The sequence below is a fragment of the Petromyzon marinus genome, chromosome 2, assembly GCF_048934315.1.
Source record: "Petromyzon marinus isolate PM22_M1 ecotype Great Lakes invasive population chromosome 2, UKy_Petmar_22M1.pri1.0, whole genome shotgun sequence".
In the NCBI taxonomy this organism is placed as follows: domain Eukaryota; kingdom Metazoa; phylum Chordata; class Hyperoartia; order Petromyzontiformes; family Petromyzontidae; genus Petromyzon; species Petromyzon marinus.
This window is the reverse complement of record NC_133668.1, coordinates 1769214-1784701: the sequence shown is the minus strand read 5'-3', so window position 1 is coordinate 1784701 and position 15488 is coordinate 1769214. Positions and strand designations below refer to the sequence as shown.

General features: G+C 45.1%; 2 protein-coding genes across 3 annotated transcripts; one reads left to right on the top strand and one right to left on the bottom strand.

Annotated features, from left to right (window-relative positions):
* The first annotated feature begins 2413 nt into the window (after positions 1–2413).
* DBI (diazepam binding inhibitor, acyl-CoA binding protein) lies at positions 2414–4447 on the top strand. Of its 2 annotated transcripts, none has more exons than XM_032967307.1 (4): positions 2414–2550; positions 3528–3645; positions 3941–4003; positions 4193–4447. In XM_032967307.1, the coding sequence occupies exons 1-4, from the start codon at positions 2542–2544 to the stop codon at positions 4264–4266; spliced, it is 264 nt and encodes an 87-aa protein (XP_032823198.1). In that variant the 5' UTR covers positions 2414–2541; the 3' UTR covers positions 4267–4447. The 2 variants fall into 2 exon arrangements, with proteins under 2 accessions (XP_032823198.1, XP_032823207.1); XM_032967316.2 differs by lacking the exon at positions 2414–2550 and adding an exon at positions 2780–2803.
* A 3450-nt stretch (positions 4448–7897) lies between these two features.
* Positions 7898–11257, bottom strand: RPL19 (ribosomal protein L19). The gene is made up of 6 exons (XM_032967293.2): positions 11099–11257; positions 9463–9569; positions 9094–9216; positions 8500–8620; positions 8256–8366; positions 7898–8100 (listed from the first exon to the last, which is right to left on the bottom strand). The coding sequence occupies exons 1-6, from the start codon at positions 11101–11103 to the stop codon at positions 7974–7976; spliced, it is 594 nt and encodes a 197-aa protein (XP_032823184.1). The 5' UTR covers positions 11104–11257; the 3' UTR covers positions 7898–7973.
* Positions 11258–15488: the final 4231 nt, after the last annotated feature.

Sequence of the window (15488 nt, the reverse complement as noted above, 5' to 3'; positions counted from 1 at the left end):
TATCGTCTGCCAGTAAGGCGGTGCGGAGCGATCTAGCTATGCGATTTTCTACAATAAGGTCACGTCTACTGCTAACACCGCACCGACAACCTTTGCGAAATAGCACGGTTGTCTACATACGGTGCGAAAGACGTTCAGTATGCATGTCTATGCCTTATGCAATGCAACAATTGGCAACCACGTCAGTGGGGGTTTTTTGGTATTCAAAAGTACTGATTGTGATTCAGCCAATGTGAATGTATTGCCCACACAGTCGGTGCTGCGTTGCCATGCACTGTTAGGTTCGTGGTGCCAGTATTCCGTGGGTGCCCATTCTTTGTCCGGCTCACGTTGCGTTGGGCATGCTGGGGAGATTTTACTTTGGCTCTCGCTTTTCTGCTTTGCCACGCGTGGGCGTAAACTTTGCACCGTCTGCGTAATGCAAATTACATTTAGATTTAAAGCTTTCGTGACTGCAGGGATTCATATTCTTGGATCTTTCGGTAAAGTCACGTTTCCCCTCTACGTGACTTTACCGAAAGAACCAAGAATATAATGCAAATTAGTGTTTTCTTTGTCGACACTTTATTTAATTCCCGCACGAAATACAAGCAGTAGGTGGCGGGTCAATAGACGTAGCCTTGATCGTTATTCGACAAAGCGCCACACTGAAAGAGATGCCCGTTGCTGAACTTTACCCTTTAACGTCTTCGCTCTTAGAGGAGACTCTGGTATTGGAACTTAGGTAGGCTTGGTTTTCATCGCCATGCGATTCAAACTGTGGGCCATACAGTAAGCCACTGCAGTGTGCGTTCCTTCAACGGAGGAACAGTGCAATGACACGAACTCTCTCTCTCTCCTGAAGCCCCACTGTGGCTAAAAAACCTCGACATTGGCATTTTAACTCCTGAAACAACTCCAATCCACTGCCTTTCCAAGCCACCTCCATCTCTCGCCTTCCTGCGATGGATAATCCAACGAGCACCCAGAAAATGAATTAATTGCATCGCGCCATCTCGGTGGACAAAATGACACCTTGCCAATATTAACTATGATACCCTATTTGTATTTTTTATTTATTTTATGATTGTATCTTATAGCTTTTTTATATTCTTTATTTATTCAATTTTATATACTTTAGCCCCTTGGTGTTAGTTAGACTTTTAACCCTTATAGTAAGACTTGTTTACCACTTATTTAAGATTTTAGATTTCTATATGTTGAATGTATGCACCATCCTGCCAAAGTAAATTCCGTGTCTGTGTGAACTTTCATGGCGAATAAAACCCTTTCTGGTTCTGATGCAGTTTTACGATATATAACCTGAAAAGTCACGTAGGTTTGTGATGAGTGTTGAACCGAAAACCAACAGCCTTTTGTTGAATTCATTTATTTGCTATTGTATTATTTACTTTATTCGGCATTGTATTTTTGATGTTTACATTACTCATTCCTGGAAACAATCCTTCAACATAGTTCCGATTTTATAGTAAACGTTATATTTGGTGAAATGATACTGCATTGCCAGTGGTGCATAATCACAAAAAATACGAATTTGTCAACACTGTGGCCTTAAAATGTGAAATGATCACATTTGAATTTTTTTTCTTTTAAGGCAGAGTTTTACTGACGAATGTGCTCATTATACTGTGTAACACGATTTTTATCCCTGGGTAGTAAGTGTAACACGATTTTTGTCTCTGCATAGTGTAACACGACTTTTGTCCCTGGGTAGTAAGTGTAACTTTTTAAATTGCTTATGCTTATCAAGTATATAAAATAGCTATTATTCCCCATAAACTTTGCTTTTGTGACCAGGGCTTTAGGTGAAGGAATGACACAAATGCGTTTTCTCATTGAATATAGGTACATTTAAAATATCACTGTCCTGGTCACACAAGCAAAGTTTGTGGAGAATAATAGCCATTTTCTGTACTTTTGAGGCATAAGCAATTAGGAAAAAACACTTACTTCCCAGGAACCATTTTTTGTTACACTTATTTCAGTGAACATCGACATAAACAAACTAAGTACTTGATATCTCATTCGTTTTTACTTTCGCTATCCCAACCCTATTCTGAACCACGCCATGCGTTATTCCACTGATATTGGACTCCAATGCTGTAACCTCGTGTCTGCAGAAGCCTGGTGCAGGCAATTGAACCCTCAACCTCCACGTGTCCTGGGTTAACACCGACCGCAGACCGTCTCCTCAAACGATCGCGTGACATCACCTCCGCCAATCGGCGCCGTCGCTTGCTCCAGTCGTAACAAAGGTCAACGAGCCACGTGATCGCACCCCCCCCACGCACGACCGCCAAATGGGGAACGGCCGACTTAGCTCCGCCCTCGCCAAGCCCACGTGATAAAACCCAAGTTCCTCGCCCCCCTCAGCGATCTCAACCAATCGCGGGGCAGCCCGGAGCGCACGTGTCTCGACTCCTCCCCCCGCGCCCCGCCCCCTCCGCCCCGCTACAACCACCGCCGCTTCACTCGCGCGGTGTCAGTCCGCGCCCGCCCGTTCGCCGCCGCCACTTCACCAGAGACTTCCGCGCCGTCAACATGTCCCAGGTGTGGCAGTGCAGCAGCAGACTGCACTTGCTGCTCGCTTGGCGAGATTCGGGTGGTCGGTTATGTCGGTTATGTCGGTGTCAGCTGGAGCTCGGCGTTGGGTTTATAGAGGTCGAGTTAGGGACGAGGCAGGGGCGAGGTGCAGGCCAGCGTGCTGTGTGTGTGTCTCGGATTTCGTGATCGCTGAGTTTTTTTTTTAGAGGCACCGTCTGGCTCCGCAATCTCGTTGCAGTAACCAACATCTGTGTTCGAGGTTGTTGTATTCGGGTTTCGTAGCCAGTTGCGTAAAATCCGTTGAGCGAATCGACCCCGGTGATTCAGATCGCGAACAGAGAGAGAGAGGGAGAGAGAAAAAGCTGCTTTCAAGATATTTACCGACCGTCGATTTTGTCAAAAGTGCACATCTCTGATTCGAGTGTGCCATGTCATAATACATCTCCGTTGGGGCCTGATGGTGCTGCAGAAGCTGCCGCAGGATGCTGGGCTGCGTTGTGCTTGGGATGGGCTGCTTGGCGTGACGATCGCAAACAAAAGTGTGCACTGTGCGTTATAGGGTTTATTGTGCGTTATAGGCTTCGTGTGCATTTTGTTAATTAAGTCGTGGGTAGGCGGGTGTAGTTGATAAAATGCAATGCCTCTGCGTGGTGAGGCCTCGCCACTTTATCGATCACAGTCTCTCTGCATTTTGCATCGGTCGCCTGAGCGCGCATAATGAGTCGGGGTTTTGTTTTGTTTAAACATCCGTAAGCTCATTGCCATGCACGATGGAATGGATGACTGTGAGAAAAAGGCGATTTTATGTACGCAGCCTATCATTCATTGCTTTGGTTTGCCATGGGGGGGGGGGGAAGGAAAAAACCCATGGTCTGGCTTCATGCCAGTCCCAAATCCACCCACAGTGGCCGCGGTGGTGTTGCTGGCAAAACGCAGCCATGGCTCGGTGCCCTGGGTGACGTTGTGAATTGTCGTCTTGACAGGAGAAGTTTGACCAAGCTGCCGCCGATGTCAAGAATCTGAAGACCAAACCGTCTGACAACGAGATGCTGGAAGTGTACGCCCTGTTCAAGCAAGTCACGGTGGGGGACAACACGACTGGTACGTCGCCACGGACGGCTCGCAGGTTTTGCTGGAAACTGTGTGAGATGTGCTCTTAGATGAAACTACCGATCTGCACTGGCAGCTTTGCAGCCTGTGATGTATTTGATAGCGAGTTAAAAATAACAAAACCCGCTGGGTCTCTGCTGTGGGACGGCCGGCTCGAGTGTGATTTGTTTTGGAAAATCTTTAAACGAACCAATAAAAAAATCTAGCGTAATAATTGTCCGACTTGTTTGAATATCCACCGTTTTGAGATTTTTTTTTACACGCGTAAAATGTTCCCCGATTGCAGACTCTCCAGGCATGCTCGACTTTAAAGGAAAGGCCAAATGGAATGCGTGGAACTCCAAGAAAGGTAATCCTGTTGAACACGATTCTATTGGATCAGAAGTTGCTGCTTGATTAACAATAGCTCCCCTTTTTGTAACAGCCACTTCAAATCCCTGGAATGTGAGCACGCTTATCTCTTACAAATTTGCACCGCTTATTTCAGCTTGATGGATTGAATCCTAAACTCTTTTGTTCTCCCTCTTAATTAATTCAGGCAAAAGCAAGGAGGATGCCATAGCAGCATACATTGCGCTGGTGGAAGAACTCAAGGTGAAATACGGATATTAGTAAAGTCCTGTCGATAGTGTGAGCCCACTCATCCACCCACACACCTTACTACTATATGCTGGTGACTTTTGAGCCAATCATGAACTTTAAATATCAATAACATTTGTCGTGCTTTTCATTTCGATGTAAGTTGTTTTTTTATTATTGTGATGTAACATCTAATAAAAGTCACTAAAACCTATTCTGTTTGCTTCTCGTTGCACTTCAAAGTTAAAACCTGCTCACAGGTTTTGCTGGAGACTGTGAAATGTGTGAGATATGCTCTGAGATGAAACTACTGATCGGCATGTCCAGATTGGCACAGCTCCAATATTTTAGAACACACTTTCCAAGTTACATTGCAAGCAGGGTAGACTGTTGAACAACTCGAAAGGTTTTTTTATCGAATGCATTAATATATTTTCTGGCCAAATGTATGTCATTGCTAGTGCCCAACTTGTCACATTGTTTTGAGGTTTCCAACAAATTAATTATAAAGTAATGAAAATATTCATCTTGATTCGTGAACTGAACCATTGTGAGAATCTTACCTTCCCTGAACGTCTCTTCATGAATTTCAGCTCTATCGGTTTCTGGGGTGAAATGTTACAAGGAGTGAAATTTATCTGCAGGTCAAAGTCTTTGGAGCTGTTTAAAAATGTTTGATAAGAGCCATAACCAGACTTTCAAAGTTCACCTTAGCCATATCAGTGATTGGATCTGTATGTTTAAGAGATTAAAAGACACGTCTTAAGAAAACGGTTAGGTTTAAAAATCTCTTTATTGAAATACTTATTTTTCTTTCCTATTTTAAAAGTAGTTTCTTAATTATGTAAAGCTGTATTTTTAAAACGTAACTTTTCTCATTCAGCCAATGCTAAAAAATTGTGTTAATGACTGCTAACCTAGTTATAAAGGTTGTTACACCTTGTCCTCAGCACGTTGTGGTAGAAACAAAGGTTATTTGGTTTAACACGTCGGCTTTTCGCGACCAATAGTAAAGGTCTTTAGGTTAGGTTGTGTACTTAAGGTTTCGTGGAAAATTGAGTGAAGCCCTTGTGATAATTTGTTCTTGCTTGCAGTTGTGGTGTTATTATTAACCGCGCTTTGATTTTCTGTGTGCTCTCGTGTAAAAACATTGCAACATGGGCGAGTACATTTGTTTAGTGCGATCCAGCAATTCACTTTGCAAAGACATGAGGAAGGCACAAAGGGAACGGTCTGCAACCCACAAGTCAAATGAAGGTCATATCAACATGTACCAGAGCAATGCAATGTGGAACCAGTGGCCGACGTTTTCCATGATCACGAAGTGTATACCTCGTGTTGGGGTAACGTGTTGCAAATGGAAACGTAGGGATTCGCTTGTACTGTGTTTAATTGTGCATTTGTGCCAATCTTGACACGTGTGCACCTTCAAACACATGAACATTAAAAGTTATGCAATGGCAGACCAAAAAAACAACACGTGTACATGGTACACAGAAATGCGCGTATGCATACCTCACAAAATGATGCATACAAGGTACCACTATAGGCGGCAAGTGTCGTTTGTAACATTCAAGCCTAGAACTGCCTGCACGAGATATTTGTTTAAAGCCAAGTCAAGCTTGGGAAGGCCAGGCCAGGCTGAGATACGAATTGCCACTATCTGCGGAATGAAACTCCGGTCAGTTGGGTTGTGGTTCAGTAAATCTCGAGACCACCACCACGCCTCAAAACGTAAAGATCCCCCAACCAGCATGGTGGGTCCACACACCACACTGCCACCTCTCCCCAGTGATGTTTACACACAATTCCATTAACCCATTTAAGGCTGAACCACGACTCCCCGCCACACACTTGAGCACCTTCCCAAGGCGCAAGCTTAATCGCATTAAAACTCACACGGCCAAACACATCCATACTTGCACAATGCAGCCTCACGCCTGTCCCAACACTTGGGTAGTGGTGTCGGCTGCAGAGCATTTATGAAATATGCAAATAAACCCAATATACTAAATGCCTGTTATGTAACTCTGACCTTAACATAGCTACTTCCGTGACCAGTTACATGCTAATACCTCACACTATCATGGTAATCTTCCAGTTACATGGTAATTTCTGACTTTAACACCGTGCTAATCCAACACATTAACACAGCTACTTCAGTGCTAAATTATTGTTATGTAAACTCCTTTGTCAAGGCGCTCTGCTCCTCCCACCCAGCTTAAAAGACGCTGCCAAGCTTAGCAGTGTTCATTGAAGCGCTGTCGTCCCGACAGTTGTTCCTTCACCTGAAGGCTACTTGTGTTGTGGCCGAAACGTCGTGAGAATTTAACTTTTAGTTTTATTTCTTTAAATCGAAATAAAAACCCTAATCTTGTCCAAATCTTCTTTGTATCTCAAGTGGTGGGAGGTTTATGAGCTCATTCCCATCCAGACTCACGACTTCTTAAACTCGTTGGCACAATTGAATATTGAAGTTAAGCAATATTTGAGCACCTAAATTACTTACGTTTTGCTGTTGGCATTGTATCAAGGTGGGGTGGTCACACGACGCCGGTAGCCGCTTGTTGTAGGCTTCCCTCGTTAATACTGTAGATGTATAAACCTAAAAAAATATTCGCAATGCTGCAGTGGACATCAAAGATCCCATGACATCAGTGTGTAAAACATAACGTGCCATGGGTGGGGCTTTGAGGTAATTGAGCTCGGGTAAAAAAAGCGTGCTCAATTACGTGCCGCAGGCAGCATACAGTTCGTACCGAATGACGTACCTCCCAAACGGTACGCCGTAGGAAAAAATATGGTTCTTGAAGACATTTCCAAATACTGGCTTTCCCACAAAACTCAGAACGTACAACCCATCATTTCTTGTCAATCTTTGCACTACATTGATCAAACCGGATGTGATGTGCTTCAGTGGATGCCAGGAAGTGTTATTGGTGAAACATAAGCGCCTTCAATGTCAGTGCAACTTCACTTAACGCCGCTTGAATGGGAGCTTGATTTATCATTACCAGTTGGACCTCACAATTCCATTTACTATGCATTCAATTCAAATCCGTGTGGCCTCTACTCCAATGATCACACCAGCGCCATTCAAGAAAATTAGATTGCACTTACCTGAACCGGTTTTTACATGCCCAGGTCAACTCTTGAACACAAGATCAATGATCCAAAGTACCTCCAGTTGTCTACCCATCTCATTCATAACTTTAAAGCATACACCTCATTAATTAAGACAAATTACAAGGGGTACAAACAAAATCCGTAAAAAGGCATTTATATTGTGCCAATGCACGAGCAATGCTAGTACTGTAATGTTTAATGGTACATAGCAATCCCTAAGTGCAAAAACTTGGCAATACCTTTTGGAAGTCTTTATACTCGTGAATCTTTCTAAGCTAAACCAGCACGATGGGGTACACAGCCCTAGAAAACCTAAAGTCTTGCTTCAGCCACTGGTGGCCAAAATGCCTCCATTAGAGGGATAGTAATACCAGCTCTTGACCTCTGACAAGCAACAGTTATGTACTCATTATACTGCTCGGTGCTCGGTTCAGCTGTCAGCGGCCTCTGGATTTCAAGTTCAGTGGGGTAACCCATTATACCATGTCAAAGTACAACAAAACTCCCATTCAACATCAAAATCAGGAGACAATGCGTGTGGGTTTTCATAGTTTATTGACTGACGAGAAGATACAAGGTTGATGATGCGAGTTGACCTCCCCAGCAGGGAAGGCTCACTTCTTGGAGCTCTCCTCCTCCTTGGACAGAGTCTTCAGGATCTCCTCCTTCTTGGCCAGGAGGCGCTCTTCACGGCGCTTGCGTGCTTCCTTTGTCTTGGAGCGACGAGCCTCTGCCTGGTCACTGCAGAGCAAAGCAATCCGGATGCACGTGGGTTAGGTTTACCGCGAGTGACAAATGTTCACGTGTTAATCCATGATTGTGAGAACGCACCATATATCAAAAAAGCCAGGAAAGTGCAACACTTCTAAATTCTCGGGTTAGCAACGGCCACTTACGCGAGGAGCTTCTTGCGGGCCTTGTCAGCCTTCATCTTGTGGATGTGCTCCATCAGAATGCGCTTGTTCTTGAACACGTTACCTTTCACTTTCAGGTACAGATTGTGGTACCTAAAAATGGCATTCGTAAAAACAGTCAAGACGTGAACCACATACATTCACGCAACAAAAATAACTGAACGTGTTGTAATGTTATATTTGGCTGTTCTTAGAAGGTCCTGCTTTTTCTGCGAGCGGAACTCACATGTGGCGATCGATCTTCTTGGCCTCGCGGTACTTGCGCAGGAGACGGCGCAGAATCCGCATGCGCCGCATCCACACCAGCTTCTCTGGCATACGGGCGTTGGCTGTACCCTTGCGCTTACCTGCAAGGGCAGCAGAATATAAACACGAGAAAGGCGTGGCTATGATGCTTCATCTAAATTCAGTAAATTAAAATTCAACTAGTTCGTTACAACTTGGTACTTTTACACTCTAAAAGCTACACCAATCAATATTGCATTGTTCAGGGCTAGCACAGGATTCATGCAACCATGAGAGATAGAAAACATGGGGCATCCTGGGACACACACATTACCTCAGGCCTTGCATCATTTCCCACCTATAATTGGTGTTCACACACTCAAGAGCACCCCCATAAGCACACAGATTTCAAGTAACTCCTGCCAACTATTAAAATTATCACATGGTCGGCAGCTTTTTCAAGAGGACAACATTGGGCATGGCTCTTTTACAAACATACGCATACACTAAGGGTGTGAGAAAATGTAGAGCACTAAGAAGAGAGACGGAGTGCCCAGCGCAGGGTACGGGGGGGGGGCACCAGGGTGACGCTTACCGTAGCCCATGTGCCGGCCCTTACGCCGCGCCTCCAGGTTCTTCCGGCAGCGTGCACGCGAGTGCACCGCTACCGGCTTGCGGATGATCAAGCCATCCTTAATCAACTTGCGGATCTGCTGCCCTGAAGACAAAAAGAGAACGAGATTGGAACAAGCAAGTGGGGTGGGCGAGGGTTAACGCTGATAAATGTAGTTTTACCCCCTTTTCTCATATGGAAATTACCAGAGGCTAGTTTACCCACGTTTTACCACTGCACCACTATAAAACACTCTTACAAAGTCATGGCTAACAGTTTATGAAATCTATGAAAAGCCAAGTATCAGTTTCCACAATGTTAATATGCCATGGCTTTTGTGGTGATCCTTACTTGAGTTTGCGTTTGCGATCTCATTTGTTTCATTGGGGTCCAGCCAGACCTTCTTCTTTCCACAGCGCAGCACGCTGGCTGACAGCCGCTTCTGAAGCCGTAGCATACTGTTGAGTGACAGTGAAGTTATATTTTAGTTCATGACAAGCACCATCTCAACTTTAAACGTTATTGAAGCACGTATAGAGAAGTGCTTGCTCCCACTGTGGACAGCTCTCTAATGAGATGACAGACCAGAGATTAATTTCAGCCACTCAGCAAATACGAGTCACGTGCCTACTCCAGTCTACCAGCGACCCGGAAAGATTCACTCACATTTTAAACCTTGGGTGAAACAAAAATATGAAAGAGCTACAAAACACGAGGGCTATAACACGTGGAATTTTGAACACACAGGAACATATCACATGGACTGCAATTAAAAGGCGTATTATTAGTACACGTCCTATAGACGTGTTATACATCCTTCGGGCTTCAACAAAGTAAACTTGCACATCTCTCGCGAAAGTCTCAACGCGCTCTCCATCGGTCTTTATATTAATTATATTTAATTTGTATTCACTGTAAACGATTATAGCACGGAGTAGCAGAGTATACACTAAATATGTACTTATACAGCCTTCAGTCAAGCCACTGCTGAGGGCTTCAACACGCCGTGGGTTATTTAACCAAACTTCCAACTTCGTCGGTGCAGTTCTGCATTACAGCTATGTAGACCAAATTGACTTGGGTGGTGCCCACAACTTAGATATAACTAGGTGTAATACTGGACAAACGCGCATAAGGACACGTGGTTAAAAAAGATTAAAGCATTCGGTACAAAAATAGCGCGCATAGGCCATACACCGCACAACTGCCTACATTGAGCAGGCGAAAGCCTACGGCCTATAACGGCGTGTTGTACAACACGCGTGTTCACGAATCAGCGACGTTTAATCGTGTCATCAAACACTGCTGGGACGTGTTGCTCAGGTACACGAGTTGCGTACATCGGACAACGAGGTCGTAAACACGTAGTGTCCACATGAGTTGCGTACATCAGATTTCGAGGCACCGAATGTAACGCAGAGGTGGGCCAACGCAGCTCACGTACACCATTTTTTTAAACTACATCATGGGCAAGCTGGAACAAAGCACGCAGCAACATCGCCGTCTTTAGACGCGCGTGTTTTACACACTCCCTTGGCTCAATGCAAGAAACGTAATCGACTCCCCCCCCCCCCCCGTTATCGATCGCGTCGATAGCTGTTGCTGGCCCGCCTGGTATTTCGCGCGACGTTGGTGATCGTTTGGGCGGCAATTGCGATACTTCTTTAAACCTCGCCCGCTGTGTAATAATAACAAACGACAACAACGCACTTATAGCCGTGCCCTCAAGCGCGCACTGAACGCCGAAGGCGCGGAACGAGGCGGCGGCGGCCACGCGGCGCCACGGCCCCAAGCCTCGGCCTAAGCCCGCGCCAGGCCCGCGCATCGCCCAGGCCAACATCCCGTGCCGCGGCCGGGGACGCCCGAGGAAAGGTCGACGCAGCGAGACCCCGTGGCTAAGGAGAGCGCAAGCCCCTGGCCGTGTGGGGGCGAGGGACGGCCGCAGATGGCACGAGAAACCTCCTCGGACGCGAGGAGAGCCTCTTACCTCATGGCGTCTTCTCGGGGTCCCACCAGCAAGGACCTTTGCGCATGCGCGGCGGCGATACCACCCCGCCCTCACAGGCAGGGGGGGGAGGCGATGTGGGGAGTGGACCTGTGAACAATGACGTTAAGACGTTTATTTTAATCTTTCGCTATTTTAAATTGAATTGACGATGTCACGCTTTGTAGAGAAGGCGTTAGGGGGGGAAATGAAACGTATCGCACGCACTGCACGCGTTATGGTTACGTGGAGACGACGCGTAAAGCGACTTGTGTGTTTCATTCGACTGATGGTACGGTCCATTTCCGATCCCCGGTGGGGGTGGGGGGGTGATGGTCGAGACTTGCGATCCTTAGGTTTCCAGGATACACGTGGCTCGACGCCGCTAGGGGGCGTTCCTGCACAGCGGCCTCGCTGTCAATTGTCGTTCTTGGAGGTTGCGTTTCTTATTGGTTGTTGTATTATAATTAACGTGAAGTTTTCATGTTGCAATTTGAGACGCGCTCGGGGTTTCGGTTCCCCGTTGGATTCAGAGAAGTTGAGACACCGCAGAAGGCATCCCACCCAGTAAACGTTGGGCCAACGCGTGCTTTTTACGCGTTTCGGACGCGACCGATGATGCATTGTGACATTGTATGCATACCTGCCAACCCCTGACCAGTGCCTACCTTATTACAGACCAATTCAGACCTTATTGGTCACCCCGTGGTGCCCTTATAAATGTCAAAGTTCATCCTACAAAGTCCCATCACAAGGGAGAAACACAAACAAAGAGACAAAAAATTATGTTACGAAACAAACACTGTTTTATGTATTCTTAGCTCTTTCGGTAAAGTCACGTTGAAGGGAAACAATAAAATAATAAAATATATAAAACAATACAAATTCTCACGACGTTTCGACCATAACACAAACGGTCGTCATCAGGTGTGTCGGTTTGCATAAATGTATTTATTTTTAAACGATGTATTTATTTATAAAAAAAAACGTCAGCGCCACGCGCAGCGATTTGGCAGTTTATTTAGAAGGACTAGTCCATCTATGTTCTGAAAAGAGGAGGGGGGAGACGAAAAATTAATGTATGCTGTCTGAAAGCCACTCTAAGCGTGAACAATCAATTAAGACCTGAAATGGTTAATCAAATCTTTCCAATGATTGCTAAGCCAGAATCCATCTTCTCGGTTTAAATTGTCTCTGTGCTTGTATATGTGGATAGCCTCATGAACGATCTCTCATGGTAGCCAGATGGCTTACAAAGAACCTCTGTCTTGGAAAAGTCAATGTCATGTGAGCCTACTGAATTATAACAATGATCTGCCAGGGACGAGGTGTTGGTCCTACCGTGTTTAAGGTCTGCTTTGTGTTCACGAATGCAGTCCGAGACATGGCGTTTGGTTTCTCCAATGTAACTACTACCACAGAGGCAACTTAGTTTGTAGACACCAGGGTACTGGACCAACACCCCGGCCGTGGCAGATCATTGTTATAATTCAGTAGGCTCACATGACATTGACTTTTCCAAGGCAGAGGTTCTTTGTAAGCCATCTGGCTACCATGAGAGATTTGTTCATGAGGCTATCCACATATACAAGCACAGAGACAATTTCAACCGAGAAGATGGATTCTGGCTTAGCAATCATTGGAAAGATTTGATTAACCATTTCAGGTCTTAATTGATTGTTCACGCTTAGAGTGGCTTTCAGACAGTATACATTAATTTTTCGTCTCCCCCCTCCTCTTTTCAGAACATAGATGGACTAGTCCTTCTAAATAAACTGCCAAATCGCTGCGCGTGGCGCTGACGTTTTTTTATAAATAAATACACCGTTTAAAAATAAATAAATTTATGCAAACCGACACACCTGATGACGACCGTTTGTGTTATGGTCGAAACGTCGTGAGAATTTCTATTGTTTTATATATATTTTATTGTTTCCCTTCAACGTGACTTTACCGAAAGAGCTAAGAATATGAATTACTGCAGTCACGAAAGCTTTAAATCACTGTTTTATGTATTAATTTTGATAACTGGTTTCCATGATGCTGCTTATCATGCTGTCTGTGATCTTGCATGCTGATGCTGCTCGCTTAATATGTGTATGCACACACTCATGTTGTAAATGTACAACAATAAACAGAAAAAAACTGTCCCACGACTTTTTTTTATTTAGCCGTATTAATTTTTTTGCCCGTATTGAAACGGCTGTACGCCGTATGGACCTGAAAACTCAATTTCCCTCGACAAGAATATGGGTAAACGGTTATAGGTTGACAGGTCTGTTGTACGTGGTACAGTTGTTAGTACCTTTTAGAGGCCTGTCCATATTTTGTTCTACCGTATTGTAATTTTTCGACTTTTGTAACTGTAAAGCATTTGTTTTTACATAATGAATGGAAAGCCTGCAAAATGTGAAAATGCACCAAATTCAATAATGACGAGTTTTGGTTAGCGCGGTTGGCTAAGTAGGCTGCGAAATAATTCAACATTCAAGATTTCCAGCACTTGCACGCACGCTGATGGATGGCATTGCTTCATTTCCACGGCGGATGACCTCAGACGTGTCGCCTCCAATTACTGGCAATCCGTCTCTCCCTAATAAATATGCCAACGTTGGCTCAACGTTCGGTGCGAAAGACGTTCAACATACGAAGATAAACTCAAACATAACATTCCAAATGTTCATTACTACGCATTAACATTCCTATTGTATTTTAAAAAAATCTGTTTACGTTGAATGCATTCATTGAAAATGTGCTAACAAATATTCCTGGCAGTCTAAAATTAAACCAACAAGTGGCAGCAGCGAGTAAAATAAAGGACATGCTGCAAGATGCTATTTTTAGTGCTGCCTGCAGTGGGAAAGAGGCTGTTTGAGGGGGGTGGTGAGGGTAGCACTGTGGCCAACCGAACATCGGTGGAAAAAGAGATGTTATAGCTCTTTGGATTCCTCCAGTTGACATACAAATTCTATACTCTTTGGTTCTTTCGGTAAAGTCACGCTTGTGTTGCGACCGAAACGTCGTGATTTATTGTATTTTCTACCTACGTGACTTTACCGAAAGAACCAAAGAGTATGGATTCCTGCAGTCACGAAAGCTTCAAATCAAGATACAAATTCTGATTACGTGGGGGCAGGGGCTGTGGAGCAGGCAATACGTACTTACAGTGGTGGGCCAATGTTATGCCGATCATGATGGTTGCAACCACATGTTTGTGACACCACGGGTGCGAGATGTTAACTATCTCGCCTGGTATGCAGGAGGTCGTGGGTTCGATCCCCACCTACGACGCCTGCTGCTGTATATTTGGAGTTTGCGTGTTCTCCTCATGGTCGCGCGGATTTTTCTCCAAATCCTCCGGTTTTCCCCTCCACAGTTAGAAACATACGTTTAGAGTATTTGGCTGCGATACGTTTCCACATGATAAGCCACTTCGTTGAGCTATCATTTGTAGCCGGTTCGCTTCTGAAAAACAGCTACATAGCTCAGTGGGCCTTACTTGCTTTCACAAACATAGTTCATAGTTGGTTTGCTCGGCAGAACTGGCACGAACAATTTCCAAAGATCTCTGACCCTACACGTGGATGTTTGGCGAACTCTATTCATGTGGGAGGAAACTGGAATGTTCCTTTCAAACATATTTCGGTTCCCCTATTCAAATTGTGTTATCGCAATCGTGTAATGCGATGAATGATGCTTTTGGATGGCCGTGGAAGAGATTTATCACAGCACTCGCCCACGTGTCGTAATACCCCGGTTTTTGCCGGGGATGCGTTCCTGGTTGGCTATGCTGGGTGGGGATATTATGAGTGGCTTGTTGGCTATGCTGAATGGGGATATGAGTGGCTGGTGGCTATGCTGAATGTGGATATTATGAGTGGCTAGTGGCTATGCTGATTGGGGATTTTATGAGTGGCTGGTGGCTATGCTGGGTGGGGATATTATGAGTGGCTTGTTGGCTATGCTGGGTGGGGATATTATGAGTGGTTTGTTGGCTATGCTGGGTGGGGATATTATGAGTGGCTTGTTGGCTATGCTGGGTGGGGATATTATGAGTGGCTGGTTGGCTATGCTGAATGGGGATATTATGAGTGGCTTGTTGGCTATGCTGGGTGGGGATATTATGAGTGGCTGGTGGCTATGCTGGGTGGGGATATTATGAGTGGCTTGTTGGCTATGCTGATTGGGGATATTATGAGTGGCTGGTGGCTATGCTGGGTGGGGATATTATGAGTGGCTTGTTGGCTATGCTGAATGGGGATATTATGAGTGGCTTGTTGGCTATGCTGGGTGGGGATATGATGAGTGGCTGGTGGCTATGCTGGGTGGGGATATTATGAGTGGCTTGTTGGCTATGCTGGGTGGGGATATTATGAGTGGCTGGTGGCTATGC